The sequence below is a fragment of the Bufo bufo genome, chromosome 7, assembly GCF_905171765.1.
Source record: "Bufo bufo chromosome 7, aBufBuf1.1, whole genome shotgun sequence".
NCBI classification, from domain to species: Eukaryota; Metazoa; Chordata; class Amphibia; order Anura; family Bufonidae; genus Bufo; species Bufo bufo.
Window position 1 is genome coordinate 141,643,653 of NC_053395.1, and position 23,894 is coordinate 141,667,546.

The 23,894-nt window shown below is 42.7% G+C and overlaps 1 protein-coding gene across 15 annotated transcripts in view; it reads right to left on the minus strand.

Moving 5' to 3' along the window:
- The window catches only part of ABI2 (abl interactor 2), a 110,254-nt gene that overhangs the window by 54,197 nt on the left and 32,163 nt on the right, over nt 1-23,894 (minus strand). For 8 of the 15 annotated variants that reach the window (XM_040439857.1, XM_040439853.1, XM_040439850.1 and 5 more), the window contains exons 2-5: nt 15,158-15,325; nt 10,890-11,066; nt 9,199-9,216; nt 5,025-5,122 (exon numbers count right to left, since the gene is read on the minus strand). In XM_040439857.1, the coding sequence (XP_040295791.1) occupies nt 5,025-5,122; nt 9,199-9,216; nt 10,890-11,066; nt 15,158-15,325 (461 nt within the window). The remainder of the gene's footprint in view (nt 1-5,024; nt 5,123-9,198; nt 9,217-10,889; nt 11,067-15,157; nt 15,326-23,894) is intronic. The other 7 variants (XM_040439855.1, XM_040439847.1, XM_040439854.1 and 4 more) reach the window with 1 other exon arrangement.

A 23,894-nucleotide genomic window follows, 5' to 3' on the forward strand; every position in this document is an offset into this window, starting at 1 on the left:
AAGAGACCCTAGGCCAGGTGACGTCACGTTCATCGGTCACATGACCTAGGCACAGCTCAATTCCAGTCAAGGGAAGGGGGCTGAGCTGCAATGCCAGGCACAGCTGCTATCCCATGGGCAGCACTGTGCTTGATGAGATACAAGGAGGTGTCCTCAGGTGATCAGCGGGGCTACCAGGAGTTGGACCCCTGCCAATCAGATATTAATGACTTATCCTGAGGATAGATCATCAATATTAATGAAATGAAAGCCTATTACCAGTGACACATAAGAAAACTGCCACTGACTTGTATGCATCAGATATATTAGACCAGCATGGGTACCAGAGACAACAACTAATGCCCAACTCCCCGATCCGTCCCCGCTGTGCTCTACTTCCTGCCCCGACAAAGAAGGAAATGGCTGAGAATGCCGTTCCTAGAGGAGGTGGGTCACCAGCGTTCGCAGCCATTTCCTGCGGTGTTGGTGTAGGAGCAGGAAATAAAGGACAACAGGGACCCTGGTACCGTTAGAACAGCAGTGGCAGGGAACCGGGGAGGTGAGCATCAGCTGGTTTATTTTTTTTATTTTGTTGGAATACCCCTTGAAATAAGTCTATAATATAGTTTCAGTAATAGTTTTTGGCCTATTGTATAGAAAGAACATTTGTCCCTCCTTCCATAATGCAGGCAGTGTGATGATTTCCCTACACAGTAGCAGGTCTGCCTCACTGGCTGACAGTATGGGAGAGGGTACAGGTAAGTATATTTTGTTTTAGAGGGCACTGTGAGGTAGTTCATTTTCAGTGGGCACACACTAGTTAGGCACTAGCTCAGGGGGAAATGTGTGTAGGACTATCTACAGCAAGGGTGCTCAACCTACTTTGGTCTGAGGGCCACAGTGTCACTTTGTTCTATTTCAAGGGGTCACAAAAAAAAAAACACAAAAAAACCTTGATCGGCGCTCGTTTGCATCGGCCTATTACACAGGCCAATCACTACCACAGTCGTTCCTCCCTCATTTAGTTCTATTGATCATCAGTAGCCTATCCCCGATTACACAGGGAGATGTGCTGACGATTAGCGTACAGTACAGCTTTCATCCTGATAAAATATGCAAATCAGCCAACAATCGAGTGATTGCTCGTTTATCCGATGATCAGCGGCACAATTACACAGGCCACTTACCAAGAATGAGCACTTGTTCCCGATAATTGGCCAAATATCAGGCAGTGAAACATGGGCTTAAAAGGGATTTCCCAGTAAAAATGTTTTTTTTAAGTGCCTAGCCCAGAAACAGAAGATTTATATTTACCTGTGAATACTTTTTGGCCAAAAAAATGTTATGGCACATAGGGCTTTTTATTATTATTTTTTAGCTTTTTTGGGGGAAACTGCAAAACATTTTTACATAGTCAGCATTATTTAAAACTATAGCTTCTTATTCTTTAAATATGCAAACTGAAACCAAAAAATTATTAATATTAGTTCCCTATTTTGGTAATGGTAATCGGGCAGGCACCGGAGCAGTGAGCGCCCGATCGCTGAAGGGGCCCGGCAGTCACTGATAGCCGGGCCCCTGTGGTATCCGCCGGCATCGCTGTAAAAGCCGATGCCGGCTGATTAACCCCTTCTATGCCACAGTCAGCGCAGACCGCGGCATAGAAAGGGGTTTACGGTCAGTGAAGGAGCCAGTCGGGTTAGAAGGCAGCCCGATGACTTGCAGAGGCTGCCCAATGCATTGCAAGGCATCTATGGAAGCCGAGAAGATCCAGCCCTAGGCTGCGTCTCCTAGGCAACCTGATTGAAGTTGAAGATCCAGAGTCGGACAGAAATAAAAAAAATAAAAAAAATAAAAAATATAAAAAATAAAAAAAGTAACAAAAAAAAGTGTTTTTAATAATGAAAAAAAAATGTTTCAATTAAAAAAAGAAAAATTACCCTTTCCCCTGATTTTATAATAAAAATAAAAACACATATTAGGTATCGCCGTGTCGTAAGACCGGCTCTATAAATATAATCACATGATCCACCCCATCCAGTAAACACCGTAAAAAAATATATATATAAACTCTGTCAAAAAAGTGATCAAAAAAGGCATATGCCCCCCAAAATAGTACCAGTCACCTCATCCTGCAAAAAAATGAGAACCTACCTAAGACAATCGCCCAAAAAAAACAAAAAAAAACTATGACTCCCAGACTATGGAGATACTAAAATATGATTTTTTTGGTTTCAAAAATGCTATTATTATTATGTTAAAGTGAAAAAAATAAGAAAAAGTATACATATTAGGTATTGCCGCGTCCGTAATAACCAGCTCTATAAAAAATATCACATGACCTTCACTCAGGTAAACGCTGTAAAAATAAATAAATAAATAAAAACTGTGCCAGAACAACCAATTTTTTGGTCACCTTGCCCCATAATAAATATTTTATGAGGTATCACAAATTAGAAATTTACATTTTTTTTTGTAAATTTGGGATTCTTTCATAAATGAAAGTGAAATATATTGAATCAAACTTATGACCGTCATGAAATACAAAGTCACAAGAGAACAATCTCAGAATGGCTTGGATAAGTAAAAGTTTTCCAAAGTTGTTACCACAAAGTAAAACGTCAGATTTAAAAAAAAAAATAATTACCTGGGCAGGAGAGTGAAAACTGGCCCAGGGTAGAAGGGGTTAATATATTTCTCCAACTTAATATGTCCCCCAAGGGATCAAGACCTTTGGGGTCTATTTGCAATTATTTTTCTTTTTTCTTTTATTTGTACTATTTTATTTTTTTTATTACTTTTTTTTTATAATATATATTTGCCACATAATATGTCCCCCAAGAGATCTTTAAAAGACCTTTGGGGGGGACAGACTTTTTTATTTTTCACTTTTATTTGTATTTTTAAATAATTTTTATTTCATCATTTTTTTAAATTTTTTAAAATATTTTTTATATATATTTTTGCTGCATAATTTCTGCCCCAAGAGGTCACTGAAAGACCTTTGGGGACGCAGACTTTTTCTTTTGTATTTTGCACTATTTCCACTGTAACTGGAGCATCCAAAAGAAGCCCCAGTTACAGGAGAAATCAGCCTCCTGTGGGAGCTTTTGTACAAGACAGAGCTGATCAGGATTTACTGACCGTGCAGCTCTGCACTCCTCTGTCCCCAAGACTTAGACCTGTTTTCCACTTGTGTTGTGGAATAAAACGGATCTGTGCCATTTAATACATCCGGAAACAGATGCATACGGAGGATCTGCATTAAATCTAAACTGAACAAACCGTATCCCGTATGAAAATCAATGGGCGCCGGATCCGGCACCATTGACTTACATTGATTTTCATACCGGATCGTTTCGCAGACCGGACACAAAACAGCAGCTTACAGCAGTTTTGTGTCTGGTCAAAAAATGCAACAAAATGTAACGGAATGCATCCTGATCAGTTTTTCCCCTATTGACAATGAATGAGGACTAAACTGATCCATTTTGGCCTCGTTTTTGAGATCCTCTGCCGGATGTGTGAAACAGGCCTTATCCGTTTGCTTTATTCACTGCATAGCGCTCATTGAGCACTATGCACCTATCTGAGGAGAAGGCAGAAGTGGTAATAAACCGATTCCGTCTTCTCCTCGGCTCCCTGGTCGTCACTGACAGAGGGGCACCCAACCTTCTCCTGCTACAGCGTAGGTGTAATCCAGCGCCAGGCGGTGCTTCAGGTAGAAACACAGCTGATCTTACAATGTTTCTGTCCAGCAGGACAGGGGACCGCAAATCATGGCTCTGTGGGCGGCTAGAGGCCCGTGGGTTGTGTACCCCTCTCCTACAGGGAGCAATGTGTGTTTGATGGTTTACTTTCAGAGTGCATGTGGTAGTATTCTGTGCAGCCACTGTGTGCGGCACTTTACTATCAGGGGTCACAGCATGTAGCACTGTGTGTGGCACAACCTGTCACTTGTGTATTAAGAGTTTTCTGCAGTGATCTATACCACAGGCGCATATGTGTTTTCAGTATTAGAGATCTATGATCTGATATGAATTGACTGCATCATAAAGTACTAAGGTAAAGTCCGTTCAGTTCAGAGGAGCTGTGGTCAGCCCGAGAGGTTCGGCAGACACAAGGACCATATTTCATGGTCGTGTGCATGAGCCCCAACAGTGTGCATGCTGTACCACTAAAGTGACCTAACAGTGTGCGTGTGATTACATAACTGTGTGCATATGATTATATAACTGTGTGCATGCTGTACCACTAAAGTGACCTAACAGTGTGCGTGTGATTACATAACTGTGTGCATATGATTATATAACAGTGTGCATGCTGTACCACTAAAGTGACCTAACAGTGTGCGTGTGATTACATAACTGTGTGCATATGATTATATAACTGTGTGCATGCTGTACCACTAAAGTGACCTAACAGTGTGCGTGTGATTACATAACTGTGTGCATATGATTATATAACAGTGTGCATGCTGTACCACTAAAGTGACCTAACAGTGTGTGTGTGATTACATAACTGTGCGCATATGATTATATAACAGTGTGCATGCTGTACCACTAAAGTGACCTAACAGTGTGCGTGTGATTACATAACTGTGTGCATATGATTATATAACAGTGTGCATGCTGTACCACTAAAGTGACCTAACAGTGTGCGTGTGATTACATAACAGTGTGCATATGATTATATAACAGTGTGCATGCTGTACCACTAAAGTGACCTAACATTGTGTGCGTGCTTTACCACTTAACGTCACTGTCAAGCAGGTACTTCCTTTTGTACTATGGATGAGGTAGAGTTACTTGTAAGAAAATGATGCCATGCATTTGCATTTCAATGTTAGCAATAAAACCAAAAAAGTATTAGACAATGGCGATTTCTTTCAAACTAAAAATCAATGTTTTAGAATGTAGGATGAAAAAAAAAAAAGAAACAAGACTTACTTAGATAAAATAACAGTTAAAATAAGTACCTCCTAGTGTGCTTGGAAAAGTAAAGTGTAGTGCTCTGGGCTCACGGCAGTATAACAAAATAATTACCCAAGGGTCCCTTTGCCAGTCATCGGCGGGCTAGGTGGTTTCTGAGTTGGCGGTGTAGTGCGTGGCAAACCTCCCATCTTCATGTTCTGTGTACTGACCTGTACAAAGTAGAAAGCATTTGGCCAAAGTAGCACATGACAGTACAACATATTCTGCTTTATGGAAATGCGTGAAACATGAAGATGATGTGAAGACATTTGCTCTTAAAAGGCAATTTATGGGACAGGACACCCTCGAAAAATGGAGATGCAAGCAACAGAATGTTATTTTCCATGCACATCGTGGTTTTAAAAAAATGCACTAAAATGACCTCTTAGGAAACATGAATATTTAATGAATCAAAAAAAGAAAGTCAGACAGACAGGGACTTTTTTTTTTTTGGGATGGTCTTCACTACAAGAAGAGTAACATGAGATGTGAGATTGACATGGGAACAGGGCCTGCTAGCTAGCCTCTAAAATCACACCATGATAGCAATAAACAGTATTTTGGTAATGCCTTTGCTAAAAAGAAACATTAAAACCCATGTTAAAAAACTAAAACTAATATGAAAACTTTCACTATTGACCTCTCGAGGTTCAATCTGTCCGGCAAATGCAACAACTGGGCCAATAATAAGAGCACAGGCCTAACTTACTGAACATTATTGCTTTCTACATACTGTACTAATCTTCTCACCTCTAGGGCAGCTACCCTGCAAGTCAATGTCAGGGCCGGGAAAATCGGAAAAACCCTCCGGAAAATGTCTTAAATATATAAAGTTGCTCAAAGAAACTGTATTGCAATAAATGTATTTTATGTTCTTTATGTTTTTGCTCTAATATATATTGTGTGTTTTTAGTAAGCTGGTTATTTACATGATGCTGATAAAAAGTTATTACTAGTTATTAACCATTTATGAAGGAGTCAGTCGGAAGTACGGCTCACCGACTCCTTGGCAGTAGGATTCTGGTTGACTGGATGACATGCCTCGGTTTTCTTCCTTCTCCCAGGGAACATTGCCTGTAAAACTCCCCACACCAGCCAATTGTCGGCAAGCAGAACCAGTTTCTGCATACTGTGGCAATGACGGAAAGCAGTATACTGAATATACTTCATACAGACAATGTCCCAAAGGGAAAAAACGAAAGAAAACAACAACAATGTATTATGGAGCATGAAGACCTGCCCAGGATGCACCAGAAACCCCAGCATATTAGGCCATGATTAGGACAGTCTGAGCTGGATGCATGCACACAACATAGGAGGAGAACATTAGTAACATGTGACCCTACAGAACGGGGCTTTCTGACATTACTGTTGTAGAATCCAATCATCATGATAATGACACATGGACTTCAGATACTTTTTTTTTGTTATTTGAGGCAGATTTTCAGCATATTATTCACAAAGCCAAATTTGGTGGAGGATTTAATGTTAAGCCCTTCACTCTGGAGTTCTGGCTTTAAAACGCAGAAAAATAGGGCCTTGGGACTTTGAGCTTACTAGCGTGACATTCTTGTGAACGGTTGCATTTCTACACCACTCACTCCAGTTTTGGGGGGGGGGGGGGGGGGGAGTGGGCAATGTAAGGGTCCATTCACACGTCCGTATGTGTTTTGCGGATCCGCAAAACACTGACATCGGCAATGTGCGTTTTGCATTTTGCAGACCGCACATCGCTGACAGTCTCATAGAAAATGATTTTTCTTGTCTGCAATTGCGGACTAGAATAGGACATGTTCTATTTTTTTGCGGAATGGAAGTGCGGATCCGCGGATGCGGACAGCACATTCCGGCCCCATTAAAAATGAATGGGTCCGTACCTGTTCCGCAAAATTTCGGAACGGATGCGGACGTGTGAATGAACCCTTAGACTGACATCACCGTGTAAGCTTTCCGTTCTTCTGATCCATCAGAACAGAAAAATAAGGAAAAAATGGATCCATTATTTTGGAGCATCCGTTGTGATCAGCTTGCATCAGTTCGTGTCAAAATAACGGATCAGTGTTTTTTTTCTGTTCTTCTGATGGATCAGAAGAACGTAAAGCTAAATGATGATGCAAACTCAGCATTAGGACATATTTTTGGTCCGCATCTGTTCCGCATTTTTTGCGGGTCGGATGCGGACCCTTTCACTTCAACGGGGCCACAAAAGATGCAGACCGCACACCCATGTGCTGTCTGTATCTGTATGTCTGTTCCGCAGCCCCGCCAATTACAGACAAGGATAGGACAGTTCTATAGAAGGCAAGACTTTACGTTCTGCAAAGTGCGGAACACACATGTGCAGTATCCGTGTTTTGCAGACCGAAAAAAGGGCAATGTTCGTGTGCGTGAGCCCTTGGACTGTTGAGCTGATTTAAGCCAGATTTGTCAATTGTGAATTTCAAAAAAAGTCACAAAAATTTGTGCAACCTTACACCAGTAAAGGGTGGTGTAAAAAGTACAGTAATAGCACACGACAGAAGTATCAGACTTAAAAATACACCAAATTTACCCAAGTGCAACATTTGATAAATGTGGCAAAAATGACATCAATGTAGACTTCTGAAAAAAGGACTTTAAAAATTCCACTCAATAAATGCCCCCAACCCCCTTTATGTGGATACTGGATTTATTTGGACACGTTTTAAGGTCAGCTCACTGCTCTGGTGACAACATGACATTACCATTACTAGGAGCCCTTTAAATGAGTATTCCCATTTAGGACATTTATGGGATATTGCTAGGATATGCCATAAATGTCAGATAGGTGTGGGTCCCGTTTCTAATAACAGAATGGGGCCCTGAAGTGAACAGGGAAGACACTGCTCCATTCACTACTGTGCAATGTCTGAAAAAAACTGCCAGCCTTTAATTTATATTTTTTGGGGTAAAAATATGGGGGGGGGGGGGGGGGGGGGGGGGGATTTGTTCTGGTGCTGTTTAGTGATTTTTTTATGGTATACAAAATCATCATACAGTCGTGATATCTAATGTGTGTAAATTATTTTATGTTCTGGTATGTATATTTAATAAAGTATATTTGCTGTAATATTTGTGTGGGATGTAATAGAAATTTAATTTTTATGTTACCTGTTTTAATTTCCTTTCTTTTTTAACCTCAGATTTTTTTTCATTTAGATTTTTTTTAAACTTTATTTGCACTTTTGCTACTTTGCACATAGCAGGATTATTAACACTATATTAGGCATCTGTTCCAGCTCATAAAACTCGGATCTTTAGGGTGCTGGGAGTTGATAGTGAAGCCAATTTTGGCCCCTGGCATTAAAGGAGCAGAAGCTTCTGGATGAGTGCCATGACTTCCAGGATCATCATAGGAAGGGTGCCAATGACACCTAACAGACCACATTGACTTCTAACTGCATCAGCCAGTGTCCCAACGTGGTTTCTATTGCTTTGGCGGCATGTAGCGGTTTTCTTACAATCAATTCTGATTGAACTGCTGACTTAGGCTTCAACACACGGAGGAATACTGTCTGAGGCTTTCAGGTCCCAGGCAATTATCATTTCATATGCAGCAAATTCAGTCTGTAGTAGCATAGATTTACTGCTAAAGGGGTTTTTAGGGACCCAGCAACCCACCTTAATGAATCATATCTTGCCTGCAAATGAAATTTCCAACATACCTAGACCTCTTGCACACGGCCATTCTGCTCCCGTAGCAGTTTTGCGGGCCGCATACGGCGGTTCCGTAATACACAGGGCACCCATTCACGGATGTAGACCTATTCACTTGAATGGGTCTACAAACCCGGAGATGCGGTGAGGTGCAAAACGGAAACACGGAACCCCACGGAAGCACTACGGTGTGCTTCCGATCGGGGCTTCCGTTCCGCAAAAAAATAGAACTTTCTTTTTGCGGAACAGACGGATCACGGACCCATTCAAGTTGCCCATGCATTGGGGACCACAATCCAATACCAATAACCAATCCACACAACATCAAGATGGTAATGTATATAGAAAACCTTCTATTGCAGGCAAGATATAATAGATTAAAGGTGTCCCGGAAAACCCCAGGGCTTATATACAGAATAAGCTCAATTGTCACATTCTGCAACTATGGCCCCAAAGGAGGAGATATACTTTTAAGGAAGGTGTGTTAAGACATTTCTAAGCCATCCATACCCTCTCATTCATTCTGCACTAGCCGACCATTGAGTATATAAATTCACCTGTTGAGTCTTACCTTAAATCTTAGCAACCACTTAATGTACAAAGGAAGCAAACAGGAAAAGTAAAGAAAAAAGGTAACTGAGGTTTATTGTTGTCATAAAACATGAATAAAGCTTAAATGAAAGCAAGGTTGACCAATTGTTTAAGGGGTTTTCTGCGATTTTTTTTAACGGATGACCTGTCCTCAGGATAGGTCATCAGTATCTGATCCGTGGGGGTCCGACACCTGGCACACTCGCTGATCAGCTGTTTGAGAAGGCATTGGTGCTCCTGTGAGCGCCACGGCCTTCTCGCAGCTCACCAAGCACAGCGCCGTACATTGTATAGCGGCTCTGCTTGGTACTGTGCTCAGCTCCATAGAAGTACGATACCAAGCACAGCCGCTATACATGTATGGTGCTGTGCTTGGTGAGCTGAGAGACGGCTGCGGCGCTCACAGGAGCGTTGGTGCCTTCTAAAAATGATGATAGTCGGGGGTGCTGGGTGTCCGATCCCCACCGATCAGATACTGATGAATAGGTCTTCAAATCTCAGAAAACCCCTTTAATACAAGCATTCCAATGTATAACGCATAAAAATAAAATATTCTTTGGACCGGGCTCTCAGGTTGAAATACACTGTACATGGTTAAACTGTTAGCTACGCTATCATGGCAGCTATTCTTTACTATTTACCATATTTTTCACCCCATAAGACGCACTTTCCCCTCCCCCCAAAAGTGGGGGGAAAGTGCCCCTGCGTCTTTTAGGGCGAATGCTGGCAATTTACATCGCAGTCTGCTATGTATTAGTGAGGAGGGTCTGTAGTAGGCGGGGAGAGCGGCGGGCAGTGCAGGCACTGTACTCTGGCCCGCCGCTCAGTATGTACTGTATTATATCTGGTGTTAATCATAAAATCTAAACTGCGCTCCCCCTGCTCCCCATCTGTACCGTACTTACCGGTACATGTCACACTCCGTCTCCTGTAGTAAGCGCTAGCAGGCAGGCCGGGCTGCAGGCGGCCATAACTCACTGAGGTCACGTGCCTGCTCCGTATACTTTATCAATGAAAATCAGTGCTACAGCACTGTTCATCAACAATGCAAGTATTAACAAAAACGGACATGATAGGAATGCTGAACATCTCAGAGCCAAGACTGAAACCGTTGTTGCTGCCGATTTCCCCATTTACAATGCATTGCAAAGGGTGAAATCTGCGGCCAAACTCCAGAAAACTCCGTAACAAATTCTGCCCGGTGTGGCCCTTCCATTAGGCCTGAAAGGCTTTCCAGCCTCTGGATATAAACAGGGATACTCCCATTCACAGACAGCAGAAATCACACAGCTCAAAACTATTTAGTCCTTAGCTGCCAAGACCATAAAGCCAGCATATAGACACTAATGGGATAATTTATCAATCTGGTGTAGAACCATAGCAACCAATCATTTTCCAAAGAAGCTATCAAAAATGAAAGGTGGAATCTGATTGTTTGCTATGGGCAACTAAGCCAGTTCTGCTTTACACCAATTTGATAAATGACCCCATAACTGTATGCATCTACACCCAACCCACCACCAATATAGATCTGTGATCACTGAACACCTACAAGAAAAACGCACTGTTCTAAAAGGACAGTGAAGTATAATTAACATTAAAAAAAATAAAAAACATATTACAAAAAAGTTTCATCAAATCAGATACAGTATAGCTAAATTTTACAAATACCTTAACTCCATGTCCGGTGTCATCAAGAATCGTGTAGTCAATGGGCTTTCGAATGTAGCGAACAGGCCTCTCCAAATTTGCTGGAGCAATAATTTTGTGCGTTCTAGAAGTGTTTTTGTTAGTTGTCAAGATGCCAATTTCTCGTCTTGCAACTTTTTCCTTGTGGATATCCACTGTCTAGAAATTAAAGGAATTTATTGCAACTTTGTTTAAGCTCCTCAGAAGACAAAAATCTATTACATGACCACAACATATTAAATGAAGTTAAAGTTATTAGAAAAAGAACATTCTTTTCCGGCATAGAATTCCGTCCTAGGGGCTCAATACCGGAAAAGAACTGATCAGTTTTATCCTAATGCATTCTGAATGGAGAGCAATCCGTTCAGGATGTATCAGGTTCTCTTCAGTTCAGTCTTTTAGACTTTTCAGGACGGAGATAATACCGCAGCATGCTGCAGTTTTCTCTCCGGCCAAAATTCCGGAACACTTGTCGGAATGCCGTATCCTTCATTTTTTCCCATTGATATGTATTAATGCCGGATCCGGACCCGAGTGTTCCGGCAAAACGGATCCGGCATTGAGGTCTGCGCATGTTCAGACCGAAAAAAAAAAAAAGTGAAAAAAAATAAATGACGGATCCGTTTTTCCGGATGACACCGGAAAGACTAATCCGCCATTTCAATGCATTTGTCAGACGGATCAGGATCCTGATCCGTCTGACAAATGCCATCAGTTTGCATCCGTATTGCCGTATCCGGCAGGCAGTTCTGGCGACGGAACTGCCTGCCGGAATCCTCTGCCGCAAGTGTGAAAGTACCCTAAAACCTACCACCCTAGTACAATATTATAGTATATACAGTACAGACCAAAAGTTTGGGCACACTTCCTCATTCAAAGAGTTTTCTTTATTTTCATGACTATGAAGGCATCAAAACTATGAATTAACACATGTGGAATTATATACATAAAAAACAAGTGTGAAACAACTGAAAATATGTCATATTCTAGGTTCTTCAAAGTAGCCACCTTTTGCTTTGATTACTGCTTTGCACACTCTTGGCATTCTCTTGATGAGCTTCAAGAGGTAGTCCTCTGAAATGGTTTTCACTTCACAGGTGTGCCCTGTCAGGTTTAATAAGTGGGATTTCTTGCCTTATAAATGGGGTTGAGACCATCAGTTGCATTGAGGAGAAGTCAGGTGGATAAACAGCTGATAGTCCTACTGAATAGACTGCTAGAATTTGTATTATGGCAAGAAAAAAGCAGCTAAGTAAAGAAAAACGAGTAGCCATCATTACTTTAAGAAATGAAGGTCAGTCAGTCAGCCGAAAAATTGGGAAAACTTTGAAAGTAAGGGCTATTTGACCATGAAGGAGAGTGATTGGGTGCTGCGCCAGATGACCTGGCCTCCACAGTCACCGGACCTGAACCCAATCGAGATGGTTTGGGGTGAGCTGGACCGCAGAGTGAAGGCAAAATAGGCCAACAAGTGCTAAGCATCTCTGGGAACTCCTTCAAGACTGTTGGAAGACCATTTCAGGGGACTACCTCTTGAAGCTCATCAAGAGAATGCTGGTTTTTGGAAGGCAGATTTTGCTGGACTGTTTTTTTTGACACCATGTCCCATTTGAAGCCCCCCTGATGCACCCCTAGAGTAGAAACTCCAAAAAAGTGGCCCCATTTTAGAAACTACTGGATAGGGTGGCAGTATTGTTGGTACTAGTTTAGGGTACATATGGATTTTTGGTTGCTCTATATTACACTTTTTGCAAAGCAAGGTAACAAGAAATAGCTGTTTTGGCACAGTTTTTATTTTTTGTTATTTACAACATTCATCTGACAGGTTAGATCATGTGATATTTTTATAGACCAGGTTGTCACGAATGCGGCGATACCTAATATGTATACTTTTTTATTTTATTTATGTAAGTTTTACACGATGATTTCATTTTTGAAGCAAAAAGAAAAATCATGTTTTTGTGTTTCCATAGTCTGAGAGCCATAATGTTTTCAGTTTTTGGGCGATTAACTTGGGTAGGGTATGGTTTTTGCGGGATGAGATGACAAAAAATGGTTTATTTAGCACAGTTTTTATTTTTTACGGTGTTCATCTGAGGGGTTAGGTCATGTGATATGTTTATAGAGCCGGTCGATACGGACGCGGCGATACCTAATAGGTATACTTTTTCCCCTATTTTTTACCAATTTTGTTTAACTTTATTTGGGGAAAATTACGTTTTTGTTTATTTTTACTTGAAACGTAATTTTTTGGGGGAAAAACTAAATTTTTTCAACTTTTTTTTTCACTTTATTTTTTGTCCCACTTTGGGACTTGAACTTTTGGGGGCATATTCCTTTACAATGCATTCCAATACTTCTGTGTGTGTTACTCATACAGCTTCCGGGGCCTGTGAGATCCAGGGGGCTGGATCTCACAGGCTCTTCACCGGAAGCCAGCGCAGATGCCTCAGGAAGGCATCGCGCTGCCTTCCATGCCATCGGGTCCCCCCCACCACAGCCCCATGGGGACCCGATGGCACCGCCGCCACACCAGGTAAAAGCCGCAAACCACAGGTTTGCGGCGATCGCCGACACGGGGGGGGTCACGGGACCCCCCCCGCGCATTTAGCCAAGGTGATCGGAACAACACATGACGTACCGGTACCTTTTAAGACAGATAGTGATATACCTCATAAAATATTTATTAATTAACATTCACTATATGTCTACTTTATGTTGACATCATTTTGGTAATGTTATTTTATTTTTAGAACGTTAAAAAGGTTTAGAATTTTAGAAGCAATTTTGAAAAACTTTCAAGAAAAGTTAGCAAAAATCAACTTTTGTAAGGGGCAATTCAGTTCTGAATTAACTTATAAATAATTAACTCATAAATTACCTCATTTCCGAAACTACACCCCTCAAACTATTCAAAACTGATTTTGGAAAGGTTGTTAACCCTTTCAGTATTCCATATGAATTAAAACAAAATGGACGTAAAATTTCAGGGTTTTTTGGAGATTTTCCATTTTAATAAAAAAAATTCTGTAACACATCAAAGGGTTAACAACAAAACAAACCTCAATATTTATTACCCTGACTCTGCAGTTACATAAACACTCCCATTTGTGGTTGTAAACAGTTACAGGGGGGAATACAACCCACTGAGAGGCTGTACAGTAATATACTATGCTTTACAGCCTCACTGCAAGGCTGATCGTGGTCTCAGGACGACCCGACAGCCGGGCTGGTACAGGAAGCAGGATATCGCTTTCTTAGCTGTATACACAGCACTTGTTCAGCGCTGTGTATACAGTGATCTAGAAGGCAGGGACACAGAGGAACAGCACCTGCCTTCTCTATGGAGTACCCTGCTGTCACTGACAGAGGGCCCCCCGATCTGCAGCTGCACAATTAGCGTACAGCTGCGATCTCTGAATGAACGTTCTAAAACGTCCATTGAAAGATAAATCCTGAACCCCAGGATGTTTATAGTTTATGGACAGCCAGGAAGTGGTTAAATGGTCAATACATTTTCACACAACTTTGCATAAAATCAATAGTACCTGCAACCACAAGAAACTTTGTAATATGTTTTATCAGTGAGAAATAGCTAGTTCTCCTATTATTAGCTGTTTACTACCACCACCACCCATTCTCCAATTGCATTTCCCTTTGAAAAACTGCTTTTTCTATCCAGGACGGATCATTTCTGTAGGAGGATCATATTACACATGTCAATGCAAGTCTATGGAGAGGAGAGTAGTGAGCAGAAGCTGAAGAGACAGGCACAAATAGAGAATGCACAGCTACATTAGGAAGGTTATAGCTCAGCACAAGTGATGTATTCACAAAAATACAGGTCAGTATTTCTCTGTAATGTCCTCTATTATCCTGGGGCCGCTTCTGAGTGACTGTGAGAGAGTTGGGAGGAGATACTCCTCTACTTTGAGTGCAGTGGATGACAGCTAGTCTCCATCCACCACGCCTGAGAGAACTGCATATTCAGAACTAGATATTCTGCATGCACACAGGAAAACTGCTAAAAATGCCATACACAAGTGATATAATAGCAAAAAATGAGTATCAGACGCAGACCAAAAACAGTTGTTTGAATGAAGTCTTAGAAAGAGACATTTTAAAAGGGGACATTTTGCCTTGTGTATCAAGGCTCAGTTCAAAAAAATTGAGTCAATACGTCTATCAGGAGTATAATTAATGGAAAATCTAAAATAATTTCTAGAAACAAGATTCAGTTGTGATCTCACCTGTGATATGTGATTGATCGAGGACTCCATCCTCCTGAGTTGAGAAGCTTGAATATCCAGCATCTGAAGGACATTGTTGGCTAAGGTGTTGATGAGATAAGCCACACTAGCTAAGGACTGGGTCGTATAGGCTTTGGTTTCTTCTAGAGCTCTTTGCTTATCTGCAGACTAAACAAACACAAAGTATACAAAAGTCACTTGGTTTATATACCTTGTGGGTAGCAAGAAGTTATATGAGGCCATATGCATACATGGGGGCACTTTTATTTTTAAATCCATGATTGCATTCTAAGCTGCAGTATAAAGGAAATGCATATGACATTGTAGCAGAAGGCTCCAAGAGACGAAATAATTACATGTTTTGGGGTATCGGTCATGGTTTTGTGGTCAAGAGACTTTTCTAAGAGCTGTGTCTTGGTTTCAGAAGATTAAACATCAGCATTTACCACAATGTGGATGCAGAGCCCTCTAGTTGCACCAGCTGAATGTAAGCGCACCTGTCACCAATATGAGAGGTGTAATCAGCATTACTGTATTATGTTTTCAGTTACATTCTAGCTTTTATATATGTACCACTGTTCGCAATTACGAAAAATAAAAAAAGTGACAAAGCAGCAGATTAAAAAAAACACCTAAAATCTATGGCAATTATTAAATGTGTTTTTCTTCACTTAGTTTTTTTTGCAAATCAGAGCATGCTCACAGATATCCATTGTTTTCCTCTGGTCTGTTTGAAAAAACACTAGTGTTGGTGTACATTGTGATTTTTTTATGCCGTTTCTAAACTGAAAATTTGCAATTGCATTTTTTGAAATGTATTTATTATTTATTTTGTGCACTTATATAGCGCTACTATATTCTGCGCTTTACAGAAATTAGCATCCAACTGTCCCTTATGGGGCTCACAATCTAAGTTCCCCATCAGTTTGTCTTTAGGGTGTGGGAGGAAACCAGAGGAAACCCACACAAACACAAAGTCCATGTAGAGGTTGTCCTTGGTCGGATTCGAACCTAGGACTCCAGAGCTGCAAGGCCCCAGTGCTAACCACTGAGCCACCCTGCTGCCCAAGAAATTAGAGGGGGTACACACTTTACTGTAGTAAAACACATAAGGTTACTTTCACATCTGCGTTTTTGCTGTCCTGTTTAGAGATCCGGCATGGGATCTCAAAACCACCGCAAAACGCTTCCGTTCTTATAATACAACCGGCTGCAGTAGTTCAGAATGGCACTAAAACATTGTAAGTCAATGGCCGCAGTGTCAGAAGAAAAAACGGATCCGGCACCATTGACTTACAGGGTTTTTGGTGCCGGATCCGGCTTCTTCAGTTTGCTTACAGCAGTTGTGTGTTCAGCATGGGAATGCAGCAAACCTGAATGAAACGCATTTTGTTCCCATTGACAATGAATGGGGACAAAACTGAAGCATTTTCCTCCGGTTTTGAGATCCTCTGCCGGGTCTCAAAACCAGACAGCAAAGTGCAGATGTGGAAGAGGCCTTAGAAATGCATGTGCTAAAACAACTAGAAGTTAAAAATGCAACAAAATTGCAAAGGTAGCGCAAGGCTGTCGTTTTATGTAGGATGCGTTATTATTTTTTTATTTTTTATTTTTTTTAAATGCACACCAAGAACAGTGTGGCAGCATCTTAAAAGATGGAGCTGCAATAATGACTGTGACCAATCATATTCTGTACAACTAAGCGGAGCATGTGAGGTCAAGAGATCAGCCAATCAGCTGCTGCATCCTGTATTCCAGGGCTGAACCGCTAATATTCATCAGATGCCATTCAGGCTAGGAGCTGGCGCAGACCGTGTGCCATTTATACCACATGGTAAATGCCTAAAAACAAGACACAAAAATCAACGGCTGAATTGTTGCTCTTTTCTACAATCCCATAGTGGCCACGACTGACTCTACCCGTAGGCTTCCCAATCCGGTCATCAAGAGAAGGTATGCCCACTTTCTGATTACAGTTGATCAATGTATAAGATGACTATATGGCACTTACTAATATACCCTTTATTGAAATTATGTGCCGTTTGCTATATGTCATAAGGTATGCCCCCTTGTTTGCCAAGTCTTTTGGTTATGGAAGTCCTGTCCATAAAATGGCTGCTGGTGGAGGGTCATGTGACCAGACACTAGCCTCCTCCTTTTAAAGGGAACCTGTCAACAACTTTGTGCTGCCCATACTAACGGCAGTATAAAGTAGAGACAGGTGAGATGATTTCACCGGTCTGTCACTCATCAGCTAAAAGTAAGTGGTTGCCGAGAACCAACATCACAATCCTTGCAGACTGGGCCTGGAAAAGAGTCCCAGCCACCTGAGAAGAGTCCTGGTTATTCATGAATTCCTGCTCTCCTGCTGATGACGGAGAGGCTTCTACCTAGTTTTCTCCCCTTCTCTCTAGGAGAGAACTGCCAATCATCGGCAAGTGGTTGGAGAGTGCGGGAGATCATGAATAACCAGGACTCTTCTCAGGTGGCCGTGACTCTTTCCCAGCCTGAGCTGCCATGATTATGATGCTGGTTCTCAGCAACCACTTACTTTTAGCTGATGAGTGACACACCGCTGACATCAGCATTTCTGTCAGTACTTAATACTGCCCTCAGTGAGGTCAACATAAAGCTGATGACAGGTTCCCTTTAAATACTCTGCACCTGCCCTGCTGGGAGTTTAGTACAGGTGCAGCGACGGCTGAGGGAGGTGTCTGGTCACATGACCCTCCATCAGCGGCCATCTTATGGACTGGACCTCTGTGCAGACAGCACAGAATATCTGCCTTACCAGCAGGCATGGCTTATGAAATATAGAAAACAGCACAGAATGTCAGCAAGGACTAGATTAAGTGCCAAATAGTGAACTTACATAAACACGGGTCAGATCCGTGAAAAAAAAGAAACATGATGTGTAAACAGCCCCATTGACTTCTATGGGTCTGTGTGCCTTTAGTTTTAAAAGCTCAAACAAAGCACATGGAGCTGAGGTTTGCATCTCTTCACATGCCGTTATGAGGTCTTAATACAGAATCCTGGCCTGCAACTCTACTGCAAAATCATAGGATTTTGGATATAAAAAAAAATAAAAAGAGCATTCCAGCGCTGACCAACATTACTGAGCACTGAAACAGCGGCCATAACTGTCCGACAGCTGAAGCCTAAGGCTACCTGCACACAACCGTGTGCCCCCCGTGGCGTTATTACGTCTGCAATACACGGGCACCGGTCGTGTGCATTCCGCATCACGGATCGCGGAACGATTCACTTGTGTACTTTCCTATTTCCTTCCATGCAGAAATGTACCTTTCAATTTTTTATTATTTTTTGCGGATTTCACTCTTTTCAATGCAAGGGTGAGATCTAAAGGCAAAGCCGCATCAAATCCGGCCCAAATACCGAAAGTAACACATGGAGTTTTTGGTGCATAAAGGCATAGAAATCCGCACCGAAGTTTGTGTGGAATTTCTACAAGACATCCGTCACCCATGTACAAGCAGCCTAAAGTCTCATTCACATGTCCATTTCCGTGCTCAAAGACGCATCCATGAAGCTGTTCGTGAAGGATCTGTGTTGGGTCCGTGTGTCCGTTTTTTGCTATCCGTGTTTCACTGACACTGAACAGCTGAAATTTTTTTTAAAAGCATTTCTTCCTAATCATCCGTGAAACACGGATGCAACACAGATGGCATCCGTGTTGCATCTGTGGTTTTCACGGACCCATAGACTATAATGGACATGATGGATCCGTGAACACGGACAAAATAGAACATACAGGCCCACAGACCGTGCTAAAACGCAGATGTCTGAATACACACATTAAAATGAATGGGGACGTGTGCTGCCCGTGGAGAACACGTACAGCACACGTCCGTGAAACACTGACATGTGGATGAGGCTTATAGGGTACAGTCACACACAGACTGCCTTTTATGCAGTTTTACAAAACAAAAAACTTGTAAAAGCTGCATTTTAACTGGAGACGTGTAAGTACAACCAACGCCACCTGAAAAAATACTTTTCTAAAAACAATAGCTATTTTCCACAGAAATTCTTTCTTCCGTATGGTTTGATGTCTAGACTACGCACAATACTACTGCGTTTAAATATCACTAAAAGATGCTCACTATCTATTGGAATACTTTCTTCGAGGGTCTGTCTAGCCCAGTCACAAAATCTGAACTCTAAGGGCTCATTCAGACAGCCGTATGCTGTCCGCAAAAATGTGGATCCGTTTGTTGGCGGATTAGATGCAGACCTATTCTTCTATGGCGCCCGTTTCTTCTGTTCTACGTCTCCGCAAAACAAATAAAACATATACTTGTCAGTGAAAATCAGGACGTGGCCCCATTGAAGTCTACGGGTCCGCAAAAAGTCGGAATGCAATCCAGGCTGTCTGCAAAAAAAAAAAAAAAGGGGTCCGCATTTTTGGGGCCAGTCTGAATGAGCCCTAAGGGCCAAGAAAAATTCCCCATAAGCCAGTCATAACTGGAAAAGTTACATAAGTTGTGGGATGAAATGTCATCCAAAAGCTGTATCTTCAGAAACTGTGATTGTAAAATCTCAGCTGGTGCTGGTGTCAGGCCCCTGTGTGCGGTCCGACGCTCCATACTTTGGCCGCTTCTCCTGGAACGGTCACTGTTTATTTGTCCCAAACTTACATCCTCATGGTGATTTATGATGCTGCCTGACCATGATGATTTCAGTACAGACAGTAGACCTGTGGTCAGAGGTCCTACTACATTTTTTTCCCAGAAGAGTAAAAATACTCCTTTTACCAATTTTGAGGAGAATTTTTACCAGAGAAGGAGTATGAAATTTGCAGTAATTCAGATACATACTACGTGGGCCTACACTTGCTCACATCTGCGTTGGAGGCTCAGCTCGGGGCAGAGTCTGTCAAAAAGACCGGACAAAAAAGTCTCGCATGCAGGACTTTTGTCTGGTAAAAAGAAAGGACACCGAACGGACTCCATCATAGTGAATGGGGCCTGTTCAACTCTGCTCCTGTCAGTTAGGATGGGCTCACATCACATTTCTGTCACACATTTAACGAACCCCCAAAAAAAGTGTACATTAACGGATGCCTCAGACAGGTGCCATACTGTGGCATCCGTCACCATAGAGTTCCATTATAAAAAAAAAATATTATAATTTTTTTTTACTGGAGTTTGCAGGATGGAAAAACAAGGTACACAACACTTTCCGATCCTGGAAAAAAAAGTATGCGCGATGGTACGACAGACTTTTTTCAGAGAGAAAAATGGCCTGAACAGGCGTCTATGACGCTTGGACAGACATTACTGCAATCTCATCCTGTGGTCAGACAGAATAATATAGCTGTAAGTTTGGCTCGGATGAGCCGCGGTCGTTACTGAAGATGCGACTGACACATGAACATTGAACAACGGCCTTCAATGGACACAAAAACCTGGAAATAAAATGAGAAGAAACCAAAAAAGGCTGAAGACAGATGCGGCAGTGTTCGGTCACAGGCATAACTCGCGTGTGCGCCGATTCTACAGTATTTTTACTGAAGCAGGTGAAACACATGTTGATCCTGCTGTAGAAAATATGGGACCCGCTACATTACAATCTGAGCACACTTTTTAACACAAGGGACAATGATGCAGTGGATTTCACTCTCTTGCCTGGAATATCATCCATCTTTGAGTCACGTACTTTAATGTGGGCAATAACGAGCGGGGACAAGGTCAGGGACAGCCTTAGGGAGCGGGGACAAGGTCAGGGACAGCCTTAGGGAGCGGGGACAAGGTCAGGGACAGCCTTAGGGAGCGGGGACAAGGTCAGGGACAGCCTTAGGGAGCGGGGACAAGGTCAGGGACAGCCTTAGGGAGCGGGGACAAGGTCAGGGACAGCCTTAGGGAGCGGGGACAAGGTCAGGGACAGCCTTAGGGAGCGGGGACAAGGTCAGGGACAGCCTTAGGGAGCGGGGACAAGGTCAGGGACAGCCTTAGGGAGCGGGGACAAGGTCAGGGACTGCCTTAGGGAGCGGGGACAAGGTCAGGGACTGCCTTAGGGAGCGGGGACAAGGTCAGGGACTGCCTTAGGGAGCGGGGACAAGGTCAGGGACTGCCTTAGGGAGCGGGGACAAGGTCAGGGACTGCCTTAGGGAGCGGGTACTGGGAATCTGATTACAGTGCAACATATTTCCAGCCATACGGTACGAGGCCTAAATAACAAAACAATAACAGCCTACCCATAAACCAATTTCTATACACCTCCGATATAGGTGGGGTCCTCTCCTTACAGCATGACACACATAATCCACTGATTTGAGCGGACATTGTGTAACGCCCAATATCCCCTACAGTGGCGCTGCAGGGAAACTGAACACTTAGGGGGCATTCACACGGCAGTGTGTTTTGTGGTCCCCAAACTGCGGCTCAGCAAAACACAGATACCAGATGTGTGTGCGCCGCATCATTGACTTCAACGTGTCCGTAGCCCACATGTTGAAGTGAAGCATTGGACATGTCCTATCTTTTGCGGAGCGGCCGCATGGATACAAAAGCCTTTCTATGCGCTTCCACATACAAGCATCTGTGCCGCCAAAGAGAGGACATGTCCTATATTTTGCCGCAACACAATGACACATTGAAGTCAATAGGTCTGCACGCAGCCAGTATCTATGTTTTGCCAATCCGCAGTTTGTGGACCACAAAACACATACCGCCATGTGAATGCCCAGTCCAGTTTCGGTTCAGGCCGGAACAGCCTGCCAGGTCTGTTTACTGCAAATGTGAAACAGGCCTTAGTCTTGTTGTACGTATTCTGAATAAAAAAAACACAACACACACTAAATAAAATAAAATCTGTTACTCTTTCTGACTACAGCATTTAGCACAGCAGACAGATTAGTCCAATTATTTTCCTATTATTGTCAGCTCCAAAGCATAAAAAGCGATGAGTGGAAAAATGCTGAGGAGCGGATACAAGAATTGTTAGCTAGTCATTCATAAGTCACTGCAGTAGTCGCAGGCTTGGTTGATTCATTGATAATTAAAGGGGTTATGCCATGATTGATGTAAAACACATGGATCCAGAGATCTCCCCATTCTCTGCCAGATTCCCTTCAGGCTGGCAGCTGAGTGGACGTGCCCTTTCTGCTGCAGCTCTCTCTCTGTCAGTAAGGGCTCCTTCACACTAACGTGTGAAGCCCGTGCTGTGGATCGCAAATTGCGTGCGAACATGCCCTAACTGTCATAGCTACCACCTTAGGGTACTTTCACGCTTGCGTCAAAGTTTTCCGGTATTGAGTTCCATCCTAGGGGCTCAATACCAGAAGAAAAACTCTGTTTTATCCTAATGCATTCTAAATGGAGAGCAATCCGTTCAGGATGTCTTCAGTTCAGTCCTTTTACGGTATTTGGACGGAGAAAAAAAAAAACTGCAGCATGCTTCATTTTTCTCTCCGGCCCAAAATCCTGAACACTTGCCAGAATGCCGGATTTGTTTTCTATTGGAACGTATTAGTGCCGGATACAGCATTAAAATTGCCGCACTGACGGAGCCGTTCTTCCGGCCTGCGCATACCTTTAAAAATGTAAAAAATAAATAAATACCGGATCCGTTTTTTCGGATGACACCAGAGAGACGGATCCGGTATTGCAATGCATTTGTGAGACAGATCCGCATCCGGATCAGTCTACAAATGGTTTCCATTTGCATACAGATTGCCGGATCCGGCAGGCAGTTCTGGCGACGGAACTGTCTGCCGGAATCCAGCAACGCAAGTGTGAATGTACCCTTAGAGGGTGGACACGCACAGTACTAGGCAGATTATAAACTATTATAATGAAGTGAAGAGAATCTCTCGCAAATGGATCATTTTTGCAACAGAAAGTAAATTTTAAAAAGTAACACGTTTTTAAATGCTGAATATTAATTGAAACCCCTTTCAGGTCTAAGCTCCACTTTCCTCCTCCCTCCAGCTTGCTCCGATGTCCCCTTCTCCCTAGCCTTCCATGCCTTTACACTGGTGACCACGCTCGCTACATATACCACAGTCGTGGTGCAGTAGAAAGCCGCACCGCTATCCACAACTGACTAACATAAGACTGGCTTCACACAGTCGTCTTTGGTGTTTTGCGGTTTTTGCAGTCTTTTGTTTGCAGTGTTTTTACTTTTTTTATCTTTATTAGGCTACTTTCACACTAGCGTTCGGGTGTCCGCTTGTGAGCTCCGTTTGAAGGCTCTCACAAGCGGCCCCGAACGGATCCGTCCAGTCCTAATGCATTCTGAGTGGAGGCGGATCCGCTCAGAATGCATCAGTCTGGCAGCGTTTGTCCTCCGCTCCGCTCAGCAGACGGACACCTGAACGCAGCTTGCAGCGTTCAGGTGTCCGCCTGGCCGTGCGGAGGCAAACGGATCCGTCCAGAATTACAATGTAAGTCAATGGGGACGGATCCGTTTGAAGTTGACACAATATGGCTCAATTTTCAAACGGATCCGTCCCCCATTGACTTTCAATGTAAAGTCAAAACGGATCCGTTTGCATTATCATGAACAAAAAAAAAAAAAAAAAAAATTTTTTTTTTTTTTGTTCATGGTTATGCAAACGGATCCGTTCTGAACGGATCCAAGCGTTTGCATTATAGGAGCGGATCCGTCTGTGCAGACACCAGACGGATCCGCTCCTAACGCAAGTGTGAAAGTAGCCTTATATCGCCAGGTGTTATTTTAAAGTCTATAATGAAATATGACACTCACTACA